This window comes from Eschrichtius robustus, chromosome 4 (assembly GCF_028021215.1).
Source record: "Eschrichtius robustus isolate mEscRob2 chromosome 4, mEscRob2.pri, whole genome shotgun sequence".
In the NCBI taxonomy this organism is placed as follows: domain Eukaryota; kingdom Metazoa; phylum Chordata; class Mammalia; order Artiodactyla; family Eschrichtiidae; genus Eschrichtius; species Eschrichtius robustus.
In genome coordinates, this window is record NC_090827.1 from 30,321,755 (window position 1) to 30,346,530 (window position 24,776).

The following is a 24,776-nucleotide window of genomic DNA, read 5'->3' on the forward strand; positions in this document are numbered from 1 at the left end:
GATTGTGAGGCTGGCAATTCTGAAATCTGCAGGGCGGGCCGACAAGCTGACAGGTCCAGCAGAAGTTGATGTTACAGCCTTGAGTCCAAAGGCAGTCTGGAAACTGAATTCCTTCCTCTTTGGTGAACCTCAGTCTTTTCTCCTAGGGCCTTCAACTGATTGGGTGAGGCTTGCCCACATTATGGAGGGTAATTGGGTTGGTCAAATTCTACTTACTTAAATATTAATCACATCTAAAAAAAATGTTTTCACAGTAACATCCAGGCTGGTGTTTGACCAAACAACTGGGCACCATAACCAAGACAGTTGACACATAAAATTAACCATCACACTCCCCATCATCCTATCGTTCAGATGTCAGCAGCTCTAAACAACTGTAATCCACCCACACACATTTTGGGATCCCCAACAATCAGTTTGAAAAATGCTGGTCAATAGATTTGCAAAGCAAATGTAACCCAGTGGATAGAAAAATCTCTCAAAACAACCTATCCTGGTTTACAGACTTGAGGATGTGTTGATGGTGTGGTAACAGCTGCAATTTGGGTCATGTACATAACGTAAACTCTTGGTCAAGGAACAGTAGATATTGCTTACAGTGTTAAGATATGTTGAATTGTAGCGCTATTACCACTTTCCTGTTTCATGAGAGTGCCTTTCCTGTCTCCTGAGAGTGAGGTTACCACGTTTTGCTTAGTGTAGTAAACTAAATAATTGCCTCCTAAAGATATATATTCACATCCTAGTTCCTAGATCTATGAATTTGTTACCTTATATGGCAAAAGGAACTCGGCAGCCCTATTTCAGAATACTTCCTCTTCCACAAAACAAGTGTTCTGTGGTGATTATTAATGTTTAGTGATACAGGAGCTAAGTTCATAACTAATATGCTCTACTCGAAGACACATATGTCTAATCTGATTTAGCGCTATATAATCGTATTGCCAGCAGCTACCCCATCAATACCCCCACCTGTACTTCTCCATGACAAGGATCTGTCCCCTTCTCTAATGAATACTCTTTCTCTTCTACCTTGTAACTTTGTAGCCATAAACCTGAATGGTATCTTAAATCAACTCTTTCCTTCAGAGCATATAAAGTCAATCCTCTAGTCCCGTTAACTTTTCTGTGGAAATGTCTGGCATCTCTGTCCTTGTCCATTTTTACTGCCACCACTCTAATTCAGGCCATCAGTTATTTCTCCTTCCTCCTGAAAAAGCTTTCTAGGAGGTTTCCCTAACATGCTTCACCTTTCTTTCCAACCATCCTACACTTAGGTGCTTCCCAAATCATTCTCAGATTCCATTTATATTCCGTCCCTATATTACATATGCTGGTGTTCCCAAGGCTCTCTATCCAGCCCCTTTATTGCCCAAAAAATTTTCCCAGATTTTTTCCTGCCTTAGTTCACTTTTATTATCAAAGTTATTTAATATTTTTTAAAGAATAAATCAGGTTCTCAAGACTCCGAGAAGTCCTCAAAAAATGCCAAATACTCCTTACTAATGAAATCACGCATCTTTGCCAGATAAGTTGATTTACTGCTTGGTAGTATTACATTCCTTGGCTTTCCATGTGAAACCCATACAAGGACAGTGGGTAGCTTTCTAGCTGTAAGGCCTTGCCTGGTGGTAGTCAGCCATCTGATCCCAACCCAGCCCAAGTTGTTTCCACACTCTTGCTGTTCCAGGTTTCCTGGATCTTTCTAGGCTCTTTCCTGGCTTCTTTCTAGGTTCTTGGTCCCTTTGCTGTTAAGAATCAGAAGAGACAAAATTGGTAATTTTCAAAAGGTATTTTTTAAATGAACACAGAGGAACACAGTACAATCACGCATGGATATACATAAGGTTTCTAGAGATTTCTTATTTTAACCAGAGGTTAGCCACAGATTGGGCTGGTTAAACGTGGATCAGCTCCACTCTTTTTATTGCCTCATCACTGTCTGGGTTCAGTAGTGGAAAGTGGACTATAAACAACCCTATTCAAATGCTGTGAGATTTAATTTTAATTAATACCAATTCCAAGAACTGCTAATTAGAAATGCACTTGCCTCTTTGCTTCCTCACATTACCTCCAGACATGGACTCCAAGCTTCCCACTCTTATATTTTTTGTAATATGAGAGATAACAAATTGCACCAAAGGCCTTTAATGGACCATTATTTCCCATGTGCATTTAATTTACGGTATCAAGATTTTAGAAATATGATAATCTTGGTAGTATTTTTGGTTGCTTGAAATTCTAAATAGGATTAAATGTCTACTCTTTCAACAGACGGGAAGAGTGACACCTCACATGTTGCATATGTGCTTCTCCTGTCACAGAGCAATCAGATTCATAAACCCAGCAATGCTCTGTCTTACAGATCCACAGAAATACTAACACTTCATCAGACTCCAAATCCTGTGATGAAAGGAATGAAAATCATTACCCTTCTTCAACCTTCACAAATATCATCCTTACTCCTTTAGTTGGTATCTGATTAGCATCAGGGAGAATTACCCTAAAACCATCTGTGGCATGGCCTCTAGCTCAGAAGAATGTCCTAAATCCTACAATTCTGACCCCAACCTTATAATTTTATAAATGAAGAAACTGAGGTGCAGGGAAATGAAGAACTTTCATAAGCACCATGTAGTTGAGCTGGGATTAGAATGCAGATCTCCTGACTTTTTATCTTCTCTTTTTTTGTGTTCACCATTGTTTTGTCCTATAGTGGCCACCTGGTCATCACACATTGAGTGAATAAAGATTTACTATTCCAGATAGTGATTTAAGAGAACAATGGATTACATGGTCATGCACTTCCAGTTTGCATACTCATCTTACTTTAAAATTTTTAAAGCTAACCCAGGGCATATTCCCATTTTATTATTCTGGTGAGCCAGGTTAACCTTTTGGAAACTTGGTTTGATAACTTCAATCTAATTATTGGCCATCGTTTATAAGGATTATGTGGAACTGTTGGAAATGGCTCAGCCTAAACAAACATTTCTTTACTAAGTTCTAGCTCATCTATTTATTTTTATTTGCAAAAACTAATGAAACTGGATTTTCATTGAAAAATTCCCCTGCCAGACACTTAATTCTGTTCCCCTGAAATTACCATTTGACAGACATTGGCTGAAACAACTGAAAACTGAAAATTTATTTTGTCCGGAAAAAACGTCGAAAGCAAATTGGTCACACCTTAGTGTGAGTTATGACTTCTTTATTCACACCTTGATAATAGAAACAGATATAAAAAATCTTCATTAATTAAATGAAAATTGCCGTGAAATGAAGCAGATGTTATACTGCAGATTAAACACATTCTAAAAAGTTGTTTTTTAAATATCTTCTTAAGCAATCTATTATTTTAATCTAATAGGTAAGATTAACAAACTTTGCAAAACAAATGCTGTGGGTTTAAGAAAATAACTAAATGGTCTTTAGGTCTCATAGGACTTCTGCTTCTGATTAAGATGTACAACATCATAAGAGTCTGTTGTTCTTATTGTAATAGTAAGAACAAGCAAGATGATCTTCAAAATCACAGTTTCTTTTTTAAATACAGCAGAAAATGAATGACAAAAGAAATCTAAATGAACTAAATTACAGAAAGGGACAAGTCCTTCACAAAAGAGAAGAAACTCATGACTTCCTTCATCCCTTACAAAGCAGGAGGATAAGAACTCACTATAGATGAGGGGTAAAGAGAAACCACCTGAACATTTAGCAAACATTTAATGGCTATGCTTAGGCTACTGTGATGGATGAAAATCCCAAAGAGTCCCTGTTACAGATTGGGTCTGCATCACACACTAACTCTCTTTTGTAGGCTGTCATAAGTGCACAGAGCTAGTATACCAATGGCTGGACGAGGGCAGTAAGGTTGAGAGATATCCTTAAAATCCCTGAGGGCCACTAGTGGCTGCTAAAGAGTGAGAGTGGGACAGCGTTGCTGAGACAAATCCCATCAAAGCTTTTGCCATATGGAAAGCAGCAGCAGACAGATTCTAAATACAGAGAGGCATAAAAGTGGAAAAAACACCTCCAAGCTATTGGGATAATAAGGAGTCTGCTACTGGGATAGTAAGGAGTCTGCCTTAACTGAGTGTATACAGAGGCCCCCCAAAATCTGAGCAAGAGTCTCTTTTTTTAAATTTAATTTTATTTTTATTTTTAACATCTTTATTGGAGTATAATTGCTTTACAATGGTGTGTTAGTTTCTGCTTTATAACAAAGTGAATCAGCTATACATATACATATAATTCCATATTTCCTCCCTCTTGCATCTCCCGCCCTCCCACCCTCCCTATCCCACCCCTCTAGGTGGTCACAAAGCACCGAGCTGATCTCCCTGTGCTATGCGGCTGCTTCCCACTAGCTATCTATTTTACGTTTGGTAGTGTATATATGTCCATGCCACTCTCTCACTTTGTCACAGCTTACCCTTCCCCCTCCCCATGTCCTCAAGTCCGTTCTCTAGTAGGTCTGTGTCTTTATTCCCATCTTGAGCAAGATTTTCTGATGTGAAAAATTCTGGAGGCAGAACTGGAGAGAAAAAAAGAACCATCCTGTGACCCAAAGGCTGGCAGCCAGTCTGTAGAGCAACAGAGATTTCTTGAGTCTCGCCAAAGCTCAGATCCCAAGCTGTGCTAAAGAAAGTTATGATTCTGCCCTCAAAATATTTGAAGCCAGTGGTTAACTAAATCGAAGTAAAGCCTCAGAAAATGACCAAGTTCTGCTCACTTACAGATTAACTTGAATCAGCTTCCAAGTCTAGTTGTCTGACTGAAGAACGGGTATGCCTTATTCTGGGGGTAAATATTATTTATTTCAGTCCTTTAGTACAATGTTCAGCATGCAATATAAAATTACAAGGAACACAAAGAAGGAATGAAAGATGACCTGTGGTCAAGAAAAGAGACAGTCATTAGAGGCAAACACAGAAATGCTCCAGATGTTGAAATAATTCGGATAGGAATATTAAAATAACTATGATAAATATGTAACAGAATCTATTGTAAAAGTTGCACAACATGCATAAAGAGATGGAAATTTCATCAGAGCATTGGAAATTATAATAAAAAACAAAAGGAAATTCTAGAAATATAAAATATCAGAAAATTTTTAGATATTTGATGGGCCTAATTGTAGAAAAAACAGAAGACAAAAGAATCAGTTTACTTGAAGACAGTCAAATTATTCAAGCTGATAAAGAGAGGAAAAATCCAGAGTCTAAGTAAAGCCTTAAAAAAAGAATACGCTCAGCTCATGTACGTATTTATTTGGCTCAGTTTTGACTCAAGGTCTATGAGATAATACTACATGATCAAACACATATAATTGAATTCTCAGAGTAAAGATGAGAGAGAATGAGGCAGAAAAATATTTGAAGAAATAATGGCTGAGAATGATCCAAAATTGAGGAATGACATTAACCCACAGATTTAATAAGCTCTGCAACCCCCTAGTAGAATATATACAAAAATATTATACCTACACATACCATAGTTAAAGGTGTGTGTAGGTATAATATTTTTGTATATATTTTACTAGGGGGTGAAAATCAAAGATAAAGAGAAAATTTTAAAAGGGCCTGTGGTAGGGGTGGGGAAGAGGATGCGTGTGTGGAGGAAAGCACATGCCATACAGAAAGCAATTATAAGAATTATGTCTGACTTCTCATTAGAAATAGAGGGCAGAGGACAGTGGAATACAAGAGTATATACTGTATGATTCCATTTGTATGAAATACAAGATGAAATAAAATTTATCTGTGTTGATAGAAATTACACAGTAGTTGCCTCTAAAGTGGAGAATTGACTCGAATGGAGCAGCAGGGAACTTGTGGTGGTGATAGAAGTTTCTTTATCTTGTTTTGGGTGATGGCTACATGGGTGTATACAACTGTCAAAATGCATGAAACCCATGATCAGTGTATTTTTAAATATAAATTACACTTCTATATTTTTTTTCAGAAGCCAATCGAAACACCAATATCTTTTAGCAAAAACATGAGTGATCATGTGATCTAGAATGAAATTAAGCACTGAAGAATAGCAAGGGACAGCATGTAATACTCCCCTGGGTCACAGACACATTGTTTGGTCAGCACTCCTTCTCTGACACTGAGTCAATGCCCATAAGAGAGTATAGCCTCCCCCAACAAGTTTTTATTTTTTAAGATAAAGAACTTCCTCATCTTATGCTGTTACAAACATGCTTGTTCCCCACACAGAGCAATCCATTCATATCTCAAATTCTCATAATAATCCAATCAAGGCTAAAATATAAAAAGTATGATTTTATAAAAAGCAGGATACTGTAAAACCCAAACTATTTCTTAGCATAATCATACCTCTATTGATATGAATACCTTTATTCATGTATAAATATCATACGTATAGTAATATAATAATATATGCACATACTGAGTGTATTTAATTTGATGTTCTGGAAAAAATAGTGCTAGAGATCATGATCTAATTAGTATTAAAATAATTAATACAGCTCCTATGAATCATTTAATTTTTTGAAATGTTAACTCTGTCACATACTAATTTAAAAAATACCTTAAATTAGAAATTTTCTAGTTATTGGTCATGTATATTAGCAAGCTGAGCATCTCCTACATAATGAAGATAAGCAGGCAAAATAACCTCATCCAATAAAATGAAAGGTACTGCTGTAGTGATGACATTGGGGCAGGTTTGAAATGGATTCATCGTTTTGTAAAGGACCAACTATTCCAGGGTCAGTCTCTCAGGATGGTAACTACTTTGGAATAATGAAAAGAATGAGTGATCATAAGGTTGGGGCAAAGGTGAGTTAGGACAAGGATGCTTTAAACTATTTGATGCAGAAGAAAGAGAAGGAAACTAACAATTTATTGAATACCTGTTATGTTTCAGACACCTTTCTGGGCACTTTTTATATGTTGTCATTTAATTATCTCAGTAGCCCCACAAATTTGGATGAGAAAGCTGGGCTCACATACTGAGTGGCTTGCTGAAACTTCACGTAGTGAATATATGGCAAAGCCAACTAACTCTAAGCCCATGCTTTTGTAACTGTCATATTCTGTATTGCCCAAAGGATATAAAGATATGGTAATTTAGAGGAAATTTCACCTCAACAGAAGTAATAATGTCTAATGATCAGTGTTGTCTAATCAAGAAACAGGCTGCTTTAGGAAGTAAAAAACACTCTATCATTAGAGCTATGCAAGCAGTAACTAGAAGATCATCTTTCATAGACTCTAGGAATGCAATTCTGTTACTGGGTAGGAAACTGGAAAATTGTCCTCCAAAACTCTTTCATGTCTCTAACTTCACAAAGCATTCTAGAAGATTAATGGCTTTTCAGCTACAACTAAAAATGAAATAAAGAAATGGAAAATAAAGGAGCCAGACTTCAAACCTGTACTCCCTTTTAGTATCAGCAGCATAATCTTAAATCAGCAGAACTTCTTGATTTTGTGTGCCAGAAAGCATGGTTCAAAACTGTTAAGAAATGAGCCCTGGAAAACCATGTCCACTTGGTCCTTTTTATTCTTCCTGGTGTCCAAAAATAGACTTTTAATGAAGTTTATTGTAGTTGTTTCTAATATTATATTACCTTAAACTTGAGGAATTTACTGACAGGGGAAGTCGGTGAGGTTAAAAGGTGAATGTATTCCTGTAATGATTAAACACTTATTTAATGAAAATATATTTTAAGCTGCATTAACAGTGATTTTAAAATACAACAGAATAACAATGTGCAAGAACAATGCATAAAGCATTTATTGGCAGGTGATGATGTGTTTTGTATATTGCATGGTATGAGAAAGAGAAAGATGACCAAGGGCATGTAAAAATCTGACATTATCATGCAAATATTTTTCTTTATTAACTTTGGTTTGGTTTAATTATAGCAGAAATTATTTTATAATTCATTTAAATGAAAATAAATAGAAAATTATATCTTAATTCCTTGTGGAGAAAATACATTATTTTTATTTTGAAAATTGGTACCTACCTTGAACAGTTTCAGCTTTTATACGCTCATCTTCATAAAATATTTGATAATTTTTTAGTCACTGCACACCATATAAGAAGGGACAAGTGCATTTATCATTGAAATACTATCCTAGATTTACCTACAGCCATTTTAGTTCTAACACATTTTGAAGGATAAAATATTTCCTTACTATAAGTACTGAACATGTCCTGAAGGTTTTTGTTTTGTTTTGTTATGTTTCCTGTTAAAACATACAAACTAACAAACTAGATAATTTATTCAGCCCTGAAACACCCAAGTGAATTGAAAACTCCAGGTTTAAATCCCCTCTCTTTTCCTTTTTTTTTTTTTCCTTGGTCTACAAAACAGCAAAGAAGCAAATGAGGCCAGAATTCACAGTTTTCCCAAACATTGCTTTAGAATTTTGCTGGAAGACAGTTGACTTTTGCTTTGATGCCTTTGTTTCTGTTGCTATAAGTCTTCACATTGCTTGCTTCTAATAATGCCATAGCTATTAAAGTAAGCTGGTGTGTAATTTCTATAACACAATTTTTCTAGCTAGATGTGAAAGTGTAGAATAATAACAAACCATCACTCATCAGCATGTGTGTGTGTTTGTGTGTGTGTGTGTGTGTTTTGGCATTGTGATAGCAGTATACATTCATCATTTTATAGTTATGCATAATTAATATGTGTCCTCTAACTAATAGCTAACATGTAATTAGGAAATTCAAATTCCAGAACATTGATACGAAACCTGTAAAATCCTGATGGAAATTTCCATATTGAAGATTTCTATAAAAGTGCCTATTTGCTGTTGCGGTTACTTTTTGAAAGAAAAATTTCACATAGAAATCTAACATAACGCCCCCACCCCCAGGAATTTCATGTTCATTTCAACTTCAAAAAGAAGCAAACTAGGCATGGCAGTAGAAAACACAAAAAGTATTATAGATGAATTTATTTGTTATTTAGTGTTTGGTTAATGTTGCAGTACATTGAAAAAGGAGTTATTACAATGTAATGTTTTTGTTTTGTTTTACATTTAGTAGGTCCATATGCCTTTCTAAATTAAACTTACCCAACAAATAAGGGGGAGGCACTAATGCTAGTGAGAATATTAGTTTATATTTGTTTTAAGATGAGAAATAGAAAGAGGGAGAGTCTACATTGCTAAAACTACTGACAGTTTCTTATTTGCAAAATCACACTAAAAGTCTGCTCTGCTTTGTGGGAATTACTCTTAGGAGTAGATTGTGTTTGACTTTTTCTTATGTGGTTCGAGATATGATAAAAAATTATCCTATTCTTATGCTTATAGATTCTTATTTCAAAGAACTTCCAACTCTTCTCCACTGTGCAGCAAAATTTGGCTTAAAGAACTTGGCTATTCATTTGCTTCAATGTTCAGGAGCAACTTGGGCATCTAAGATAAAAAATTTGGAGGGTTCAGATCCAGTACATATTGCTGAAAGGCATGGTCACAAAGAACTCAAGAAAATCTTGGAAGACTTTTCAGTAAGTTTTTTTCCATTTTATCTCTAAAACTCTTTTTATAAAATTAATATGTTTGTATGTGTGTGTGGGTACATGCACATTGCTCTTGAAAATGACGCTACTGTACAGCTAGTTTTTAGCGTCTCTGGGTCCGAAGTCATTCATTGTCTTAAGCATTTTGCAAGATTATTCACCTTGTTTTCATATGCCATAAACCAGCTCTGACTCCACACTCCCACCCCTAAATAGCCCCTTTGAAACTTATCTGGTCTTTCTGGCTTCTAAATAGCTTGTTCAGTATTGGAAAGGACATGGTAGGAAGGAAATGAAAACCTATTACTTTTCATCTTTTGTTCAAAAGTCTAAGTAAGGCGCTGTTAGGCACGTAAAATGAGATAAATATTTATTAGGTTAAAGGAATATATTTTGATGATTATTCAAAAAGTCTACCCAACAAAAAGCTAATTCATGTTGCTTAACTTTGTTTCTGATATGTGATTGATTCCCTTTCTCTCTCTGTTAAGTCCCAGTTCTTTATTGTGTGGGTTGAAACTCCAAATTTCAGAACACCCTTTGAAGGATATTAGTTCTGTAAGAATGCAACCAAGGGACGATTGAAGGAGGGGATACTACCTTAGTACATAAAACACACTTTGTGTTTCCATAATCGACCTTAGAAAAGCAACTATTTTCTGTTTGTAACAAAGGTATGCACCTTTTGCTCGAGAAAGTGAATCATACTTCTGATGGCTCTTAGGAACATATAATAGGCAATTATTGTGTTGGTGAATATGTCAGAATTGGTCTTTGGATTCTCAGAAGATAATTTTATTGCCATTGAACAGTTACTATAGAACATTGAAATGCTTCTGGTCATTTTAGCATATATTCCGATTATTAGGTTAAGTAAATGTAATATTGGACTTCTAAAAACCATCGGTATTTCTGATTTCCAGAGAGTCAAATGACAACCAATCTAACTTTTTTCTCCACTTTTAAGAAATAGCAAATAGTTATCAGAAGAGCATGGGTATCATCCACCATCTGGAATTACTTGTATTTGAAATACAAGTATTTATTTTATTTAAAATAAATATAGAAATTAAGTTTTGTAAAAAAATTAGTAAACTACTTTTTTATATTCTATGTCCTTCAAATGAGGACTAAGCATACTTTTTATTCATGGAAAGGTTGTAGATAGTGATTGTCGTATTGATGAATGCATTTATTTTAGTTATTACCCACTGTACATAGTCATTGACCAGTGCAACATGGCATCTATCTCAGGTAAGTCAGTGAATCAATTCAGCCTTGTAAATTGGCCCACAATAGTCCTATTATTCCTACATCCTGGGTACTCAATTCTCTACAACTTTATTCTCCAATTTTTTTAAAAAGATTTATTGATTGATTGATTGCTATCTTGGGTCTTCGTTTCTGTGCGAGGGCTTGCTCTAGTTGCGGCGAGCGGGGGCCACTCTTCATCGCGGTGCGCGGGCCTCTCACTATCGCGGCCTCTCTCGTTGCGGAGCACAGGCTCCAGACGCGCAGGCTCAGCAGTTGTGGCTCACGGGCCTAGTTGCTCCGCGGCATGTGGGATCTTCCCAGACCAGGGCTCGAACCCGTGTCCCCTGCATTAGCAGGCAGATTCTCAACCACTGCGCCACCAGGGAAGCCCTATTCTCGAATTTTTAACCACTGGTGGACTTAAGTTAAAATTTCCCCTAGAAGTCTTCAACATCCAGGGTTACTTTCCAAGATGATCCCTGATTTTCAAAGAGTGACGCTTCCACTTATGGTTCTCCAATGAGGACTCAGCTTTTAACAGATGCAGCCCCATGCAAAACTGCACATACTTCATAAATAACATAGTACTAAATAATAATGACAGTAGATACGAAAGCAACTATGAGAGTAGGATTTGATGGATGTGAGAAATGATTTTTTTTCTCTTATCCCCTGGGTAGTTATACCTTTACTCCTGCAATATAGCATTGATACAAGTAGATTGGTATCACTGTCTTTAGGTGACTATTTATTCTTTCATAGTGGTTCCATTCTAATTTTGCGCAGTTATATACTTGATAATTATTCTATGAAATTTGTTAAATTATTTCATGTATTCTGTCTCTTTGTGAGCTGTTACATTTTGCCAGCATGTCTATAGTAGACATTGACATTATAGGTAGGACAGATCAATTATTTTGCAGATGTTCTGCTGTCACTAAGGAAGTGACTATGGAAGTGTGTCAGATAAACACATGTTGAGATTTTATACTATAAATTATAGTAGCTATGTCTTTTTTAAATTATATCTAAACTTAATAGAGAAAATATGTGCGATCTATTTGCATTGCTAAAATACTTTATTGTGTCTTTCATAACATTTACATAGCTTTAATGTTATAACCACATTCTGATAAATCTCAGATTTGTCACATATGCATTCAAATTTTCCATGAACTATTTTTCAGAATTGTTGAAAGGAATAGATATTCTTTCAGTTTGCAGTTTATAATCCACCAATTGACCATACTTCTGTACTGAAGAAATATATATTTTTAAATTCAAACATACCCCCCAACTGATTTACTGATTTCTTCAATTCTTCCCAATCCTCCATCAGTGAAACATTGTTCATTTTAGAATCTCACAGGGAGTTACAACACAGTGAGTTTGGTCATTGCTGAGTAAAATGGGTAGGTAGAAGGAAAAAGTCACTCATGACTTTTACAAATAAAGGTGAAAAGAGAATCATTAGCAAGCATTCATAAACGAACAAGTGTCATCCATATCTCAGTGTTAGCTAGATGAATAAGGAGGAAGAGGGAGGAGCCTCAAGTCACATTCTTGACATTTCTTCATGGCGTTTTTTACTTTGAAAGGTTAATAATTTATGTACAATCTATGAATAGAGACTTTTCATTATGAATGAGTAGCTTTCATGTTTTGATAGTTATCTAATTAACAACTACACTTGTTTCATGTTTTCAGTACTGTTATAGATAATAATACCATATATTTCTATAACCATAAAATATTTCAAATAAACTACTCAATTTTCAGTTTCTGACAATGCCTTCTAGAAGAATTAATATGAAAGGCGTATAGACAAAGAGCCACAGGATTGGTGTTTAAATCCACAATTGAGTGTGAACCACAGTTTGCTTCATAAAATTCTTGAGGAAATCTCAGACTATTTCAAATAACAAGTAGCAATACTGACAACTAATTCAGTCCTCTAAAAACTTACCTTTTAAGTCAGAAATACCTGAGAATTTGAAACTAAACTGGAACTTGGCCGCAGACTACAAGATACTTTGTGATTTAAGATAAAGTGTACAGCAAAAATTAGAATGTGTTTTAAGCAAAATAATATGTGGTATTTCTTTGTGTTATCTTGAGTATGTCACCCCATTTATCTCCATCAGTTTTAAACACTTCAGAGAATGATTAGATCATGTGTAAGTAGACAGGGAAATACATCCTCCTCTGTGGGCCGGCTATGGAATTGGAGAACCTACAGATGTTTACTAGGAACAATATCCATTTAGTATCTTTTCTCTTCCACCACAGTGTTCACTCGTATAGTCTGGTGTATATATTAATAAGATCTTAATCATACATAATCTTCATGAAAATTTCAGAATAGAAAGTCACTTTCTCTAGCTGACTTTTCAGGAGGACTCCTAACTGGGAATGTTTCTGTTGTTCACGTCTGTGACGGGATTCTTGTGACAGCCTGCTCTCATTGACTTAGCCTGACATTGCTGTTTGTCCCTGTGGACGGTGGGCTAGTGTGGGCTAGTGTGTGTGTGTGTGTGTGTGTGTGTGTGTGTGTATGTGTGTGTGTGTGCACGTGCGCACCAGAGAGAGAGAGAGAGCAAGCACGAGATTGATTCTGTCGCCCTCTAGTGTCTGCCTAATAGACAGTGACCCTGATCTTTTTCCGAGGGTCAAGGGTTTGGAATGACAGTACAGAAGAGGTAGATGTTAAAGCACCTGGAGTATCCCTAATATAGAGCAAAGACTGACTGATTAGTGTAGGAACCCATTACTTGGAAGTTAGGCTTCATGCTTAGGCCAGTGAACATTCACCTTTCTTGGCCCATTATTTCTCTCAGTCTTGGCTTTGCTCATTTGGTACTTTATATACTGTTTTGTTCTCTAGTGCAGCGGTGCCCAACCTTTTTGGCCCCAGGGACTGGTTTCGAAGACAGTTTTTCCATGGACGGGGTGCGGGGGAGGGAGGGGGGACGGCGGAAGGTTCAGGCACTGATGTGAGCGGCAGACGAAGCTGCGCTGGCTCTCCTCCTGCTGTGCGGCCCGGCTCCTAACACGCCTGGTCCGGTACCGGTCCACAGCCCGGGGGTTGGGGAGCCCTGCTCTAGTGGATTATTCCATTTAATTTAGTAAATATTAGTATATGCTAATTCCCTCTATATGGCAGCATACCCTGCTTTGCTTATGTAGTTTTTCTTTCTCGTAAGTCTAGACGCTAATGATGAGTAATGGGCTCCCTTCCCCTCCCACCATCAGGTGCCCAAGAGGTGCTCAGCATGTATTTACTCATTGATGGGACAGAAGGCAAGTGTCAAATGTAAGGACTTGTTTGATCTCACTTACCCAGTAATATCCTTAACTGGATCCCATGTTTTAAAAAAATATTGCTCATATTCTTTCTATATTCAGGATATTTTTTAAGTTTAGGTTTAGTATATTCGTAGACAAATAACACAACTGCTATCTTCAGCATTTATTTTTAATAGGCCAGCCTACAGTGAATTTTAGAATTCTGGCCTTTGTTCAATACTGATGTTCTGTTAGAACTGAAGAAACTGGAACAAGTCACATAACCGCACTTGAGTGCATGCATTACAAATTCATGTCTCAGTTATGCTTTTGGAGCTACTTAGCAGTCTCTTTCTAAAATCCCATTAAATGCACCATAGCGGTGAATGACAGAATTTTATTCTTCCCCAAGTCCTCAAACTCAGCTTTGATGCCCTAACTCTGCAGCTCTAAACATCCTGTTAAAACTCCCTCAACTCCTTCCTCTTCTTTGTCAAATTTTTATTTTTCCTCTAGTCATGGGGTCTTGGGATTCAGCCAGGTTGGATTTGAATCCTAACTTCATCAAATACCATATTTGCATCCTTGGGCAACCTCTTTGTTTTCTCTCAGCTTCAGTTTCTTTATTTGCAAATAGGAAAAATAATTCCTTACAGGATGTTTTTAGGACTTGATGACATAAATATGAAAACATTAAAAGTATAGTAGATCCATAATAAATGATATTGCATTCACCTTATTTTCTTTTGATTTATTGTTATTCATATCAACTTGAGACCTCACCATCAGTCATATCCTCTCTTTCTCCTGCATCATTAATCTCTCCCATTATACTGACTCTTTCCTGAACAAGCATGTTCAAACACACACACATGCACACACAGTCGTTCCCAACAACCCTGCCTTCTCTTTGATCTCTTTTTCAGTACCAGAACTAACTGAAAGAATGACTTTTCATTTCACTCATTTCTTTCCTCCTAACAATCCAAGCTTTGCATTCAGCCCACTACTGAAGCTGCTCTGTCAAAGGCCATTAATAAGCTACCTAGAGGGGTGGGATAGGGAGGGTGGGAGGGAGGGAGATGCAAGAGGGAAGAGATATGGGAACATATGTATATGTATAACTGATTCACTTTGTTATAAAGCAGAAACTAACACACCATTGTAAAGCAATTATACTCCAATAAAGATGTTTAAAAAAAAATAATAATAATAAGCTACCGTAGATCAGACCCATTGGATTCCTCTCAGATGTTCTTTGGCTCAAGCTTTGGCAGTGGATTCCCTGACCCTGTCCTCTTCCTAAATCTCCACTCACCCTTTGTGACTTCCTTCTCTTACCCCATCAGTTAAGGTTCTTTCTACATAGTCTTCTCTGGTGATTGATAGCTAAATCATTGTCTTTAACCTGGACCTTCCTCCTGAATTAAAGTTCCAGTTTTAGTTGCAAGCTGAATGTGTCCACATGGATATGTTACAGGCCTCTAGAGCTCAACAGACCCAAATGATCTTTTTCTTTTCTCCCGGCTAATGGCATAACTATCTGCAATATTTTCTTGGCCAAAATTTGAAAGTCATTTTCAACTCCTGATTAGGTAGCCACAAATGCATATACTATTTCCCATTTTTCAGACGAGGAAACAGATTTATAGAGATAAAGTACCTTGCCCAAAGTCACCCTGCTAAAAATATGTCTGACTTAACCCCAGATCCATTCTCATAGCCTCCCTCTCCCTCATACAACCCTGATCCACACCATCCATTCAGTTACCGTATCTTAACAGTTGTACTTACACATCATCTATCACATCTGTTCCCTCTTTTTCCTTCTCTCTGTGGCTCGCTTGGTTTGTACCTTCATTATCTCTCTTCTGGTCGGCTGCGCTAAAAAGCCCCCTAGGAGGTCTTTCCTTCCCAGTCTTTTTGGCCTCAAACCATCCCGTATCAGGCTGCATACTGAGGACCCACCACAGCATAGCCCAGCTTACTATTTTAGCCTCATCCTTAATTGCACATCTCAGCTGCCAAAGTCCATTTGTCCTCCCTTCATTTCATTATTTCAGGCTATTCCCTTTACCTAGAAATCTCTTCCTCCTAAATAAAATATCCTGATCTCTTAACCATGACCAAATCTCAGCTCAAACTCTACCTATTCCAGGAAACTTTCATAGAAAGAGGTTGTAGGTGTGTACTTCCACTGTCTAACTTTAATCTGCATCACAAATTTTAGCCTGATCTAGGAACATTATGTGCTAGAGTCTGAGAGCATGTGCTCTGGAGCCACCTATCTGAGTCTAAATACTGACTCTGCTCCTTTCCAGCCATGTGCCCTGAGTAAATCACTTAATCTCTCCTTGCTTCAGTTTCCTCATCTCTAAAATGGAGATGAACACCTTTTTTGGTACCCTTGTTACGATAAATAAATATAAATACGTGTAAAACATGTACAAGAATACCTGACAAGTAATAAGCACTCTAAAAGTTATATGTAATTATGTACTCTTCTCCTGTTATTCTGTTTCTGGGGACCCATTCTTTTGTGGGACTTTTTATAGTTTAAAGTATTAATAAGTACTGGTGAACGGTTATTTTTATTTACTTGATTGTTTTTCATGTCTGTCTCTCCAATAGATTATGAATTCCGTGAGGGCAAGGACAGTTTTATCTCTTTTACCACAGTTTCCCTAATATCTAACACAATTTTTGGCCAACACTATGGGTTCACTACATAAGTGTTGAATGAATTAATTAATCAATCAGTGTTGATTACATTAACTTTCCAGTTCCTGGAGGCAAGTGTCATGCTCTGTTTATTCCATATTCCCCACAACATCTAATATAGTGTCTTCCAGGTTGTAGATAATAAATATTTATTGAATAATAACAATAGTAAAGGCTCTTACCCTAAGGAGAATTTTTTAAAGTGTTATTTGGATAAATTTATCCAAGGTGAGAAATAAATATTATTTTCTTGTAGTTCTTTAAGACAAGTGACTATGGGGGGAAAAACTTTGGATAGAAAAAAAATAAACCAAAAAAAAAAAAAAATTCTTGTAGCTTCCAGGAACTTACCATTAGTGAAAGAGACATTTAAAGCTGTTCATTATCACAGTACAAGTGGTTTTGATCTTGGCAAATATTCCAGTGTTTTAGTGTCAATACCCACACTTAATCTTCTTGAGTCTCTCTTCAAATCCTACACAAACAACTTCTGTCCTTTAAGAACTAGATTCAGGCCAATGCAATACATTAAAACATTATCCACCACATTTATCATCTTTTATCTAAACATCTAGAGGTATTTTGTGATTTTATTTCTATATTGTTCTTACTAAAATTTATTTTCTTAGGAATAGAATATCTAGATATTCCAGTTTTCTAATTTGTAAAATATCAGTCCTAGCAACAGTAGGCATTTACATGGCAAGGACCACTTGATAAGTTATGTGATTGTTATTTTATTGCAAATGACAAGAGAGGGAAAGAGATCAAATGCTTCTCTTGTGAATATGAGAGAAGTAAGCAGTTTCATTTTATATTTGTTATTGTCAGTTCAATGAAGTAGGTAGTTAATGAACAATGACTAAGCATGAGGATACTATTCATTGCATTTGTTGACTAGTAGCATAATTATTGTGAATGACTTTAATGAATGCTTTTTGAATAATGGAATTATAAATACCATTGGTCTGGGGGAAGTCTTAAAGAACATTCACATGAGAATACACAACTATGAAAATACACAAGATCAGAATGGAGGTCGTTTTGACTTTTCTTGATTGTGAACATTTGCCATGAAATTACGAATTGGCTGTTCATATTAAGTGTACTGATTTAAGATGCATGAGATTAGTGACCTCGTTCCTATAACATAACCTGAAATGTGTCTTAAAGTTCATTCAGTGCAAGCTCATTCTTTTTGTTCCATATAGATCTGACTCAAGAAAGGAAGGGAAAGAGAAAACAAGCTAACCTTTATTGAGTACTTCTGTGTCAAGCATTATGCTTGGTGCTTCCGCATTAGATCAGTATACTAATCTGTGTGAATTAGACATTTTTACTTCCATTTTACAGATCAGGAAATTAAACTAAGACTGTTGATTGGGGATGTGTAGTTATCTGGCAGAGCTGTATTTCTCATCTAAGCCCAACTAAGTTCCATTTAATGATTTTTTAAACTACTGCTTATCTCTTTCTTCCTTAAAATCAAATACTACCAATGTATTATCTTTTATTTTTCATCTTTAGTACTTATATTCTGGTAATACACAAGTAGACTGATAACTCTGTTGAACTTTATATGAAAAAAAAAAAAAATGATGGTAAGCATTGGAGCCTAGGAACCAAAGAGGAGAGAAAACTGTCCCTACGGGAAAGGGATTAAATTCAGTTGGGAAATTATTTAAATTGTGGTTTTAAACGTTTTTGTTTAACTATTTCGATTTTTAAAAGTGACTTTTTTTAAACAAATATTAAGACTTTTTCCCTCAAAGCAATTATGTAAGAAGTAAGTTGATGTTTATTCTGTGTTATAGCATATTGTATTTAAGTGAAAACAATGTCTAATGGAGCAGCGCGTAGGCATTTCTGTTTGGAGTTAGAAGATTTGTCTGGAAAGGAGCAATTATGGGATTTGTAGGGAAACATACAAATTCAACTCCTGATTATAATTGCATTTTCATTTAACAGGAAAAGGATATTTCTTTGTAAAAGGAAAAATTGTGCAATAATCTCACTCCCTAAATCATGAATGCTTAAGGCTGAAGCCCCTTGGTGGCAGGGTGCTCAATGAGCAAAGTACCTCAGGCAAAAAAAAGTCTCACTGGTGCTAAAATTGCTCATGACAAATAAAGTGATAGCTAGTGTCCCAGAACATGATGAAATAGATGAACATAAAAATGTCCAAAACGTCTTCATAAATATTAAAAGACCCTGAAATGGCAGGATGGTAATGGGAACAGTTGAAATCACATGGAATTTTTCCTAAGAAGATAAATCATGAACAGAATTTTAAATAGGGAGCATTTAATGGAGAAACATGAAGGATGCATCTGGGTGAAAGAATGGAATGTACAATTGTGGGGAGAAGGCAGAGCACATGTAATCTCTGAGTTCTTGGATCAGAAAACAGTCATTTTATGTGATTTTTTCATGGAATACATATTCTCCTTTGCCTTCTGTACAATAATGACCTAGGTAGGACCATAGATCTATTTTTTTTAAAAATCTTTAACATTTAATATGGGATTTTAATAAAATATATATAAGGAATCCTGTTTTTAGAGCCTAAAAGAGCTTATACACACATTCATGGTAGGTATTTAAAAATCCAGACAATAGGTTTTCTGTTTTTTGGGTTTTGTCTCTTTTTTTTTACTAAAAATAAAAGTGAAAAATGCAATGAAATAAATCAAGATATTTTTCATTCCTTTAGTCTACTCTTTTTGTGGAAAGATTTTCTTTTCTAAATGTTTGTCATTATTCATCACTTCAAGGGAGAGAAAAAAATAACACAGAATAGGAAGAAAAAAAAAGATTGCCATTTAGTGGTACCTTTGATTTGATCAGAATATCATAAAATAAAGCACCTTGTGATACATACAGACACACACTCCAACTGAGAGAGAGAGAGAGAGAGAGAAAAACAGCAGTTGCCATTTAAAGGAATTTTTAAGAGAATTCCCTGGCGGTCCAGTGGTTAGGACTCGGTACTTTCACTGCCAGGGCCTGGGTTCAATCCCTGGTCTGGTCGGGGAACTAAGATCCCACAAGCCACAAGGTGTGGCCAAAAAAAAGGAATTATCATTATCGTCCAAATTATTATTGGTAATAATAAAAGTAAAATTTTTGAAAATAGATTTGTTGAATTTTATAACTTTATCTAGTAGCAATCAAGGTAACTGAACATCTGCTAAAGATCTATTTTGTTTCTCCTACCATATGTTATATGTATATTTCTAAGAATTTAATGTGGTACTTATTCTTTATTCAGTTCTTATTCTTTATTTATATATTCAACTTCAGTATATGAACAAGTTGTTGATATTTTAAGAACAAAATATGTGACTATACATCCATTTTAATTTCTGAGAAATGACAGATTTTGTTTTCCTTTCTTAAAATGATTAGGTTATGAATGCCACATAAATCAACATCCACATTTTTAAGCTCTCACTAGATCAGAAATTTCTTTTTAGTGGATCACTTATCTATGCCAGCTGAGATTTTCCTTTATAGACTGCAACCTGATTATACAGAGATCCTGTCCACTGTTTTATAAACTATGTCTGGGCATGCAATCTGAATAAAGAATACAGAAGACAAAATTCCATGATAAGTATTTAAAACTGAATACCTACTTTCTTTTATGTAGCATTCATAAACCAACAGTAATACAGAAATAAATAAATTTTATATTTGATATCTTCCAATGAGAAAATGCATCTATTTACATTTTCCTTTTAATTTAAAAATAACACATGGTTATTTTAGAATATTTGGAAAATACAGAGAAATATAGAGGTTATTTATAATTCCACTTTCTACAAATAACCACTTTAAACATGCATTTCCTTACATTCATGTTTGGAAATTTAAATAAATTTCAATGACTCAAAACCCATTATTTAGCTAAAAGCTTCTCATATTCTAATTATCCCTAGAACTTTTAGAGTAAGAGATTTCTTATGTCTTTCCTAATAGTGCATAACTCCATGCTCTGGCTTCTTTTTTATACTTCCATGTTCTGGGTGTAGCATCCTCTTCCAGTTCTCCCAGATCCCAGACAATGTTGACCTTTTCCCTAGATTCCCACACAAACAGCATTCACAGAGACCTCTGTGTCAATAGCAAATTTTAGTGAAGGTTTAGAGGCACAGAGGGAGTTTCTCTGTAGCAATGACCCTGGCACTAATCTTGACCCATAATAATTAGCCTTTTTGCCTCCAAATACTGCCCCACACAGGCCTTACTTCTCTGCTTTTGCAGACTCTCAGGAGTTTGGTCATCTTCTTTCATTCTTGTCCATTTAGGTCTTTAAAATATCACTTTCCTTCTTCAAACAATTTATCAAGGAACTCGAAGAAAGTCCTCTTTATCCTCAAGAAGGATCCTGGTGTCAGCTGTTAGGAGACATATATTTGCTCCATTTTATTCTTACAAATTTGTTGTATTGCAAAAACATTTTATGTTCTGCTGTTTTAATTTAAAATTATATTCAACTCCTTTATTTATTATTATATACTTCTTGTAAACATGATAGCCTAGTTTTTAGTAGAAATATAATATGAGATGAATCCTTTTGGAGATAAACCCAGGAGGTTACTGCTTGCATTGTTTGCCTTCACTTGCTCAAAATGGTCATCAGAGAAGAATCAATCGAAACTCCAACATCTGTGCCAAAAAGTAGGCATGGCCCTACCTGAAGTGTGTAAGAGGTTTTGAACAAGTTAGAAACCCCAAATGATGCTCATCACGTGCAAAATAATAAATTTTGATATATCAGGGCCACAGCACCAAGCACAGCCCCAAGACTGGCTCTGAGTGCTGAGCCTATGCAAGTGGGAAGTGGCTGAATTTCCCTCCCTAAGGACAGAAAAATCACTACATCCAAGTCGAGCAGCTTTGCTTTGGACCTCTTAGAATTCTGACTTTAGGACTAGAAGCGGATTTCCTTGATAAAAATTTGCTACCCTAGTTTGGATTTAATACCCTTCTTATAAGACCGATATTTACTTCTAGGGAGGAATCCCTGACTGATTTGAGGAAAGGAAAGAGAAATCATGCCATTTAAGAGCACTTAGCAGTCATATTTATTTAATCACACAATGTGCTGCTCTGATAACGTTTGAGCCTAGACAAGCATCACCATAAAGAGGAGAGAGATTTTATCTAATACTTACTTGTTATTGATTCAATATGAAAATTGATTCAAAAGTGAAAAATCCAGACTATCGGTGAGTTGCTTGATATGCATGATACCAAAGTTTACTAGTTATTCATTAAAATTTTGTATAAGTGCCTTAGGTTTTAGAAATTGAAATTACACAAGAACAAAAATTCTCATCGTTTTGATTTTGGCATTTGCCAGAAACATGCCCATTAAACTCTAAAATCAGATGAAACATGTATGGGGAAAACAGAAGAGGAATAGAGGGGCAGGTGAGAAAAAGAAACAGACATCTGTAGAACAGAAGAAATGGGTAAGGCAGCTGTCTGTGGTATTTCTGCCTACTCTGTTACTCTGAGAAAATATTGACTTTTAATTAGTATTTTTTTACACGTTTTTCAGGAAAGACATTTCTCCTGGCCACTAAGCCCAGTGTATGTCACTGCTTAAAATAGACTTCCCCTGAAATGGTGTTAGTTTGGCTTAAGAGAGTCAAGCAAAAATCCCATTTGTAATTCTCAGTAAGAACTATTTACAGATGCCACAGCTGCTGTTTTTTCACTGTGTTGCTACATAATAAATGATTCATATTTTCATAAATTCCTAGAAAAGCTAACAGTATCTGTATACTTTCTCTTTATATATGCACAGGTTATAACCCTAAAAAAGTTTTCTCGAGTTTTTATCCCTTATCCTGCTTCCCATACAGAAGGAGACAGAGTCACAAGGGTCAGGACCATACCCAGATAGTCTCCATGGCAATATGATTTTGGGAGGGTGGTGGGAAATTGGGGCAAATGCCCTGGGGAAAGCAAGATGAGTAAAGTATGTGAATAGTCTTTGAGTGTTTTACTTCCAACTCAAACAAGTTATTGCATTATCAGTTTGTGTTACCCCAAATGAAATGAGCTCTCGTTAAACTCCAAGGAAGCAAAGATTTTGTAATGCAAATATAGTACACATTTTATATTTCCAACTTTTTGAAAAGGCACAATGTATTATTTCCATGATTTGGGTTTTCTACATCAGATATGCTATATTTTCATTAAAAAAGTGTATACACACTTTTCTCAGAATATCAAAATTTTCATCCTCCTTATTCCAAGGTCTGTTTTGTCTCCTCTGTTTCATAATTGTGAAATAAATTTTTTACTTCAGTTGTATAATCAGTATTTATTAAAATGTTTTATTGTTTAAAAAATTGTTTTCAGAATTAATGATTCTTTTGATAAACACTAAATGGCACTTTGTTCTAGCAACAGCTGAACCCTGAGAAGTCACACCTCATCATCCCAGGCAGAGAAAAATCTTACCCTTTTGAGATGTCATAATACCATTCCTGAATGAGATTGATCTTGCAATATTTGGTTTGAATATCTATGTATCCTCATTTTTTGGAAAGTATTCTTTATATCCATGGTAAGCCCCTCAGTCTACAATTTAAGCCCATTTCCCATTGTCCTAATGTCATACTTTACGGAAAACAGCTGGGCGGCAAATTCAGCCACAGCAAATGCATATTTTGGAAGAACTTATAATATCTCTTCTCTCATCTTCATTGTTCCAAATACCATAGCTGCTTAGAATCAGTCAAGGTCTATGAGAACAAACAGCAATATTATTTTGATTACCTATTGACTCAGTACATAGTGATTTTAATGCTTATTAAGTTAAAAGTAATTGAATACCCACAGGTAACAAGGAAATCCATGAAAGTAATAGAGGGAAGCAGTGTATATGTGCTTACAATTCTTCTTGAATAGGGATAATTAATATGTCATTAACATTTTTTTTCAAGGTTGAAACAATATCTCATTCTGAACAGATAATTCATTATCTTTAACGTATTTGCTTCAGACACTGGTGGTCTTCAATACGCTACCAAGGGTCACACTCCTGCATGTGTTGTCTAAACGGTCTTTAAAGTCCCGTGGAGCCCTATGTTTTTATAATCCTTAGACTTCCAATTTCTTAGAAACCTTCTGTACTTAAGTTCTTTTGTTTTTCTCCGGCTTCTTTCAAACCAATTAGCTTGTGTAGAACAGAGTAGTCTAGAGCTGTCACTTGTACACCTGCTGGTCAAAAGGAAATGCAATTTCAGTGAGGACAGAATTAATCATAAATGTTCATTAGAACAATCAGTATTGACATTGTAGCTTTAGAGAGTGGACCTCATGAAATAAACACAATGGCATTGTGCTTTGAGAATAAAAGTAAGCAAACGCAAATTAATTAAAATTTCATTGGAAAAATATCCCTTGGAATTTCTTCTCTGTTAATTGGCTTGAATTTCATTCATTCTTGATGCTTGAGGATAGAAAAGGGTGTTTAATATAATTCAGTGTAGATTGGGTATGTACTTTTCTACTGGTATCATGGCATGGTTTCTACTATAAATTTATATAAAGGTCTTTCCAAGGTCAGATTACTTATGAGAAAAGTGCAGAACTAAATATATAAATATTTTTAAAGGAATATTCAAAAAATATCATAGCTCTGAGCCAAGCTATATGATTTCTTCTTCATCTCTCCTGTGTAGCAACACCTTCCTTGTGATATATATGGATGTGAGAAATTAAAGATTATGTCTGACTTATTTTGCCTCCAAAAATATAATATAAAAGGAAAATAGGTGGTACCAGATGAAAGCTAAATTTTTGGATTTGTTTTTTAAGTAAATTAATCAGCTCTCACTTGAGCCAAAAAATCAATAGGCTCTCCAATTTTAGTTTGGCAAGTCAATGTATTGATTGATTTAACAAATATTTGAGTACCTATTAAATTCCAGGTATTGTTCTAAACACAAGGATTTCAAAATGAACTAAAACT

General features: G+C 35.6%; 1 protein-coding gene across 6 annotated transcripts in view; it reads left to right on the forward strand.

The window, feature by feature from the left end:
* Positions 1–24,776, forward strand: part of BANK1 (B cell scaffold protein with ankyrin repeats 1) — a 498,930-nt gene that overhangs the window by 302,689 nt on the left and 171,465 nt on the right. For all 6 annotated transcript variants that reach the window (XM_068542510.1, XM_068542511.1, XM_068542507.1 and 3 more), the window contains one exon: positions 9,312–9,508. In XM_068542510.1, the coding sequence (XP_068398611.1) occupies positions 9,312–9,508 (197 nt within the window). The remainder of the gene's footprint in view (positions 1–9,311; positions 9,509–24,776) is intronic.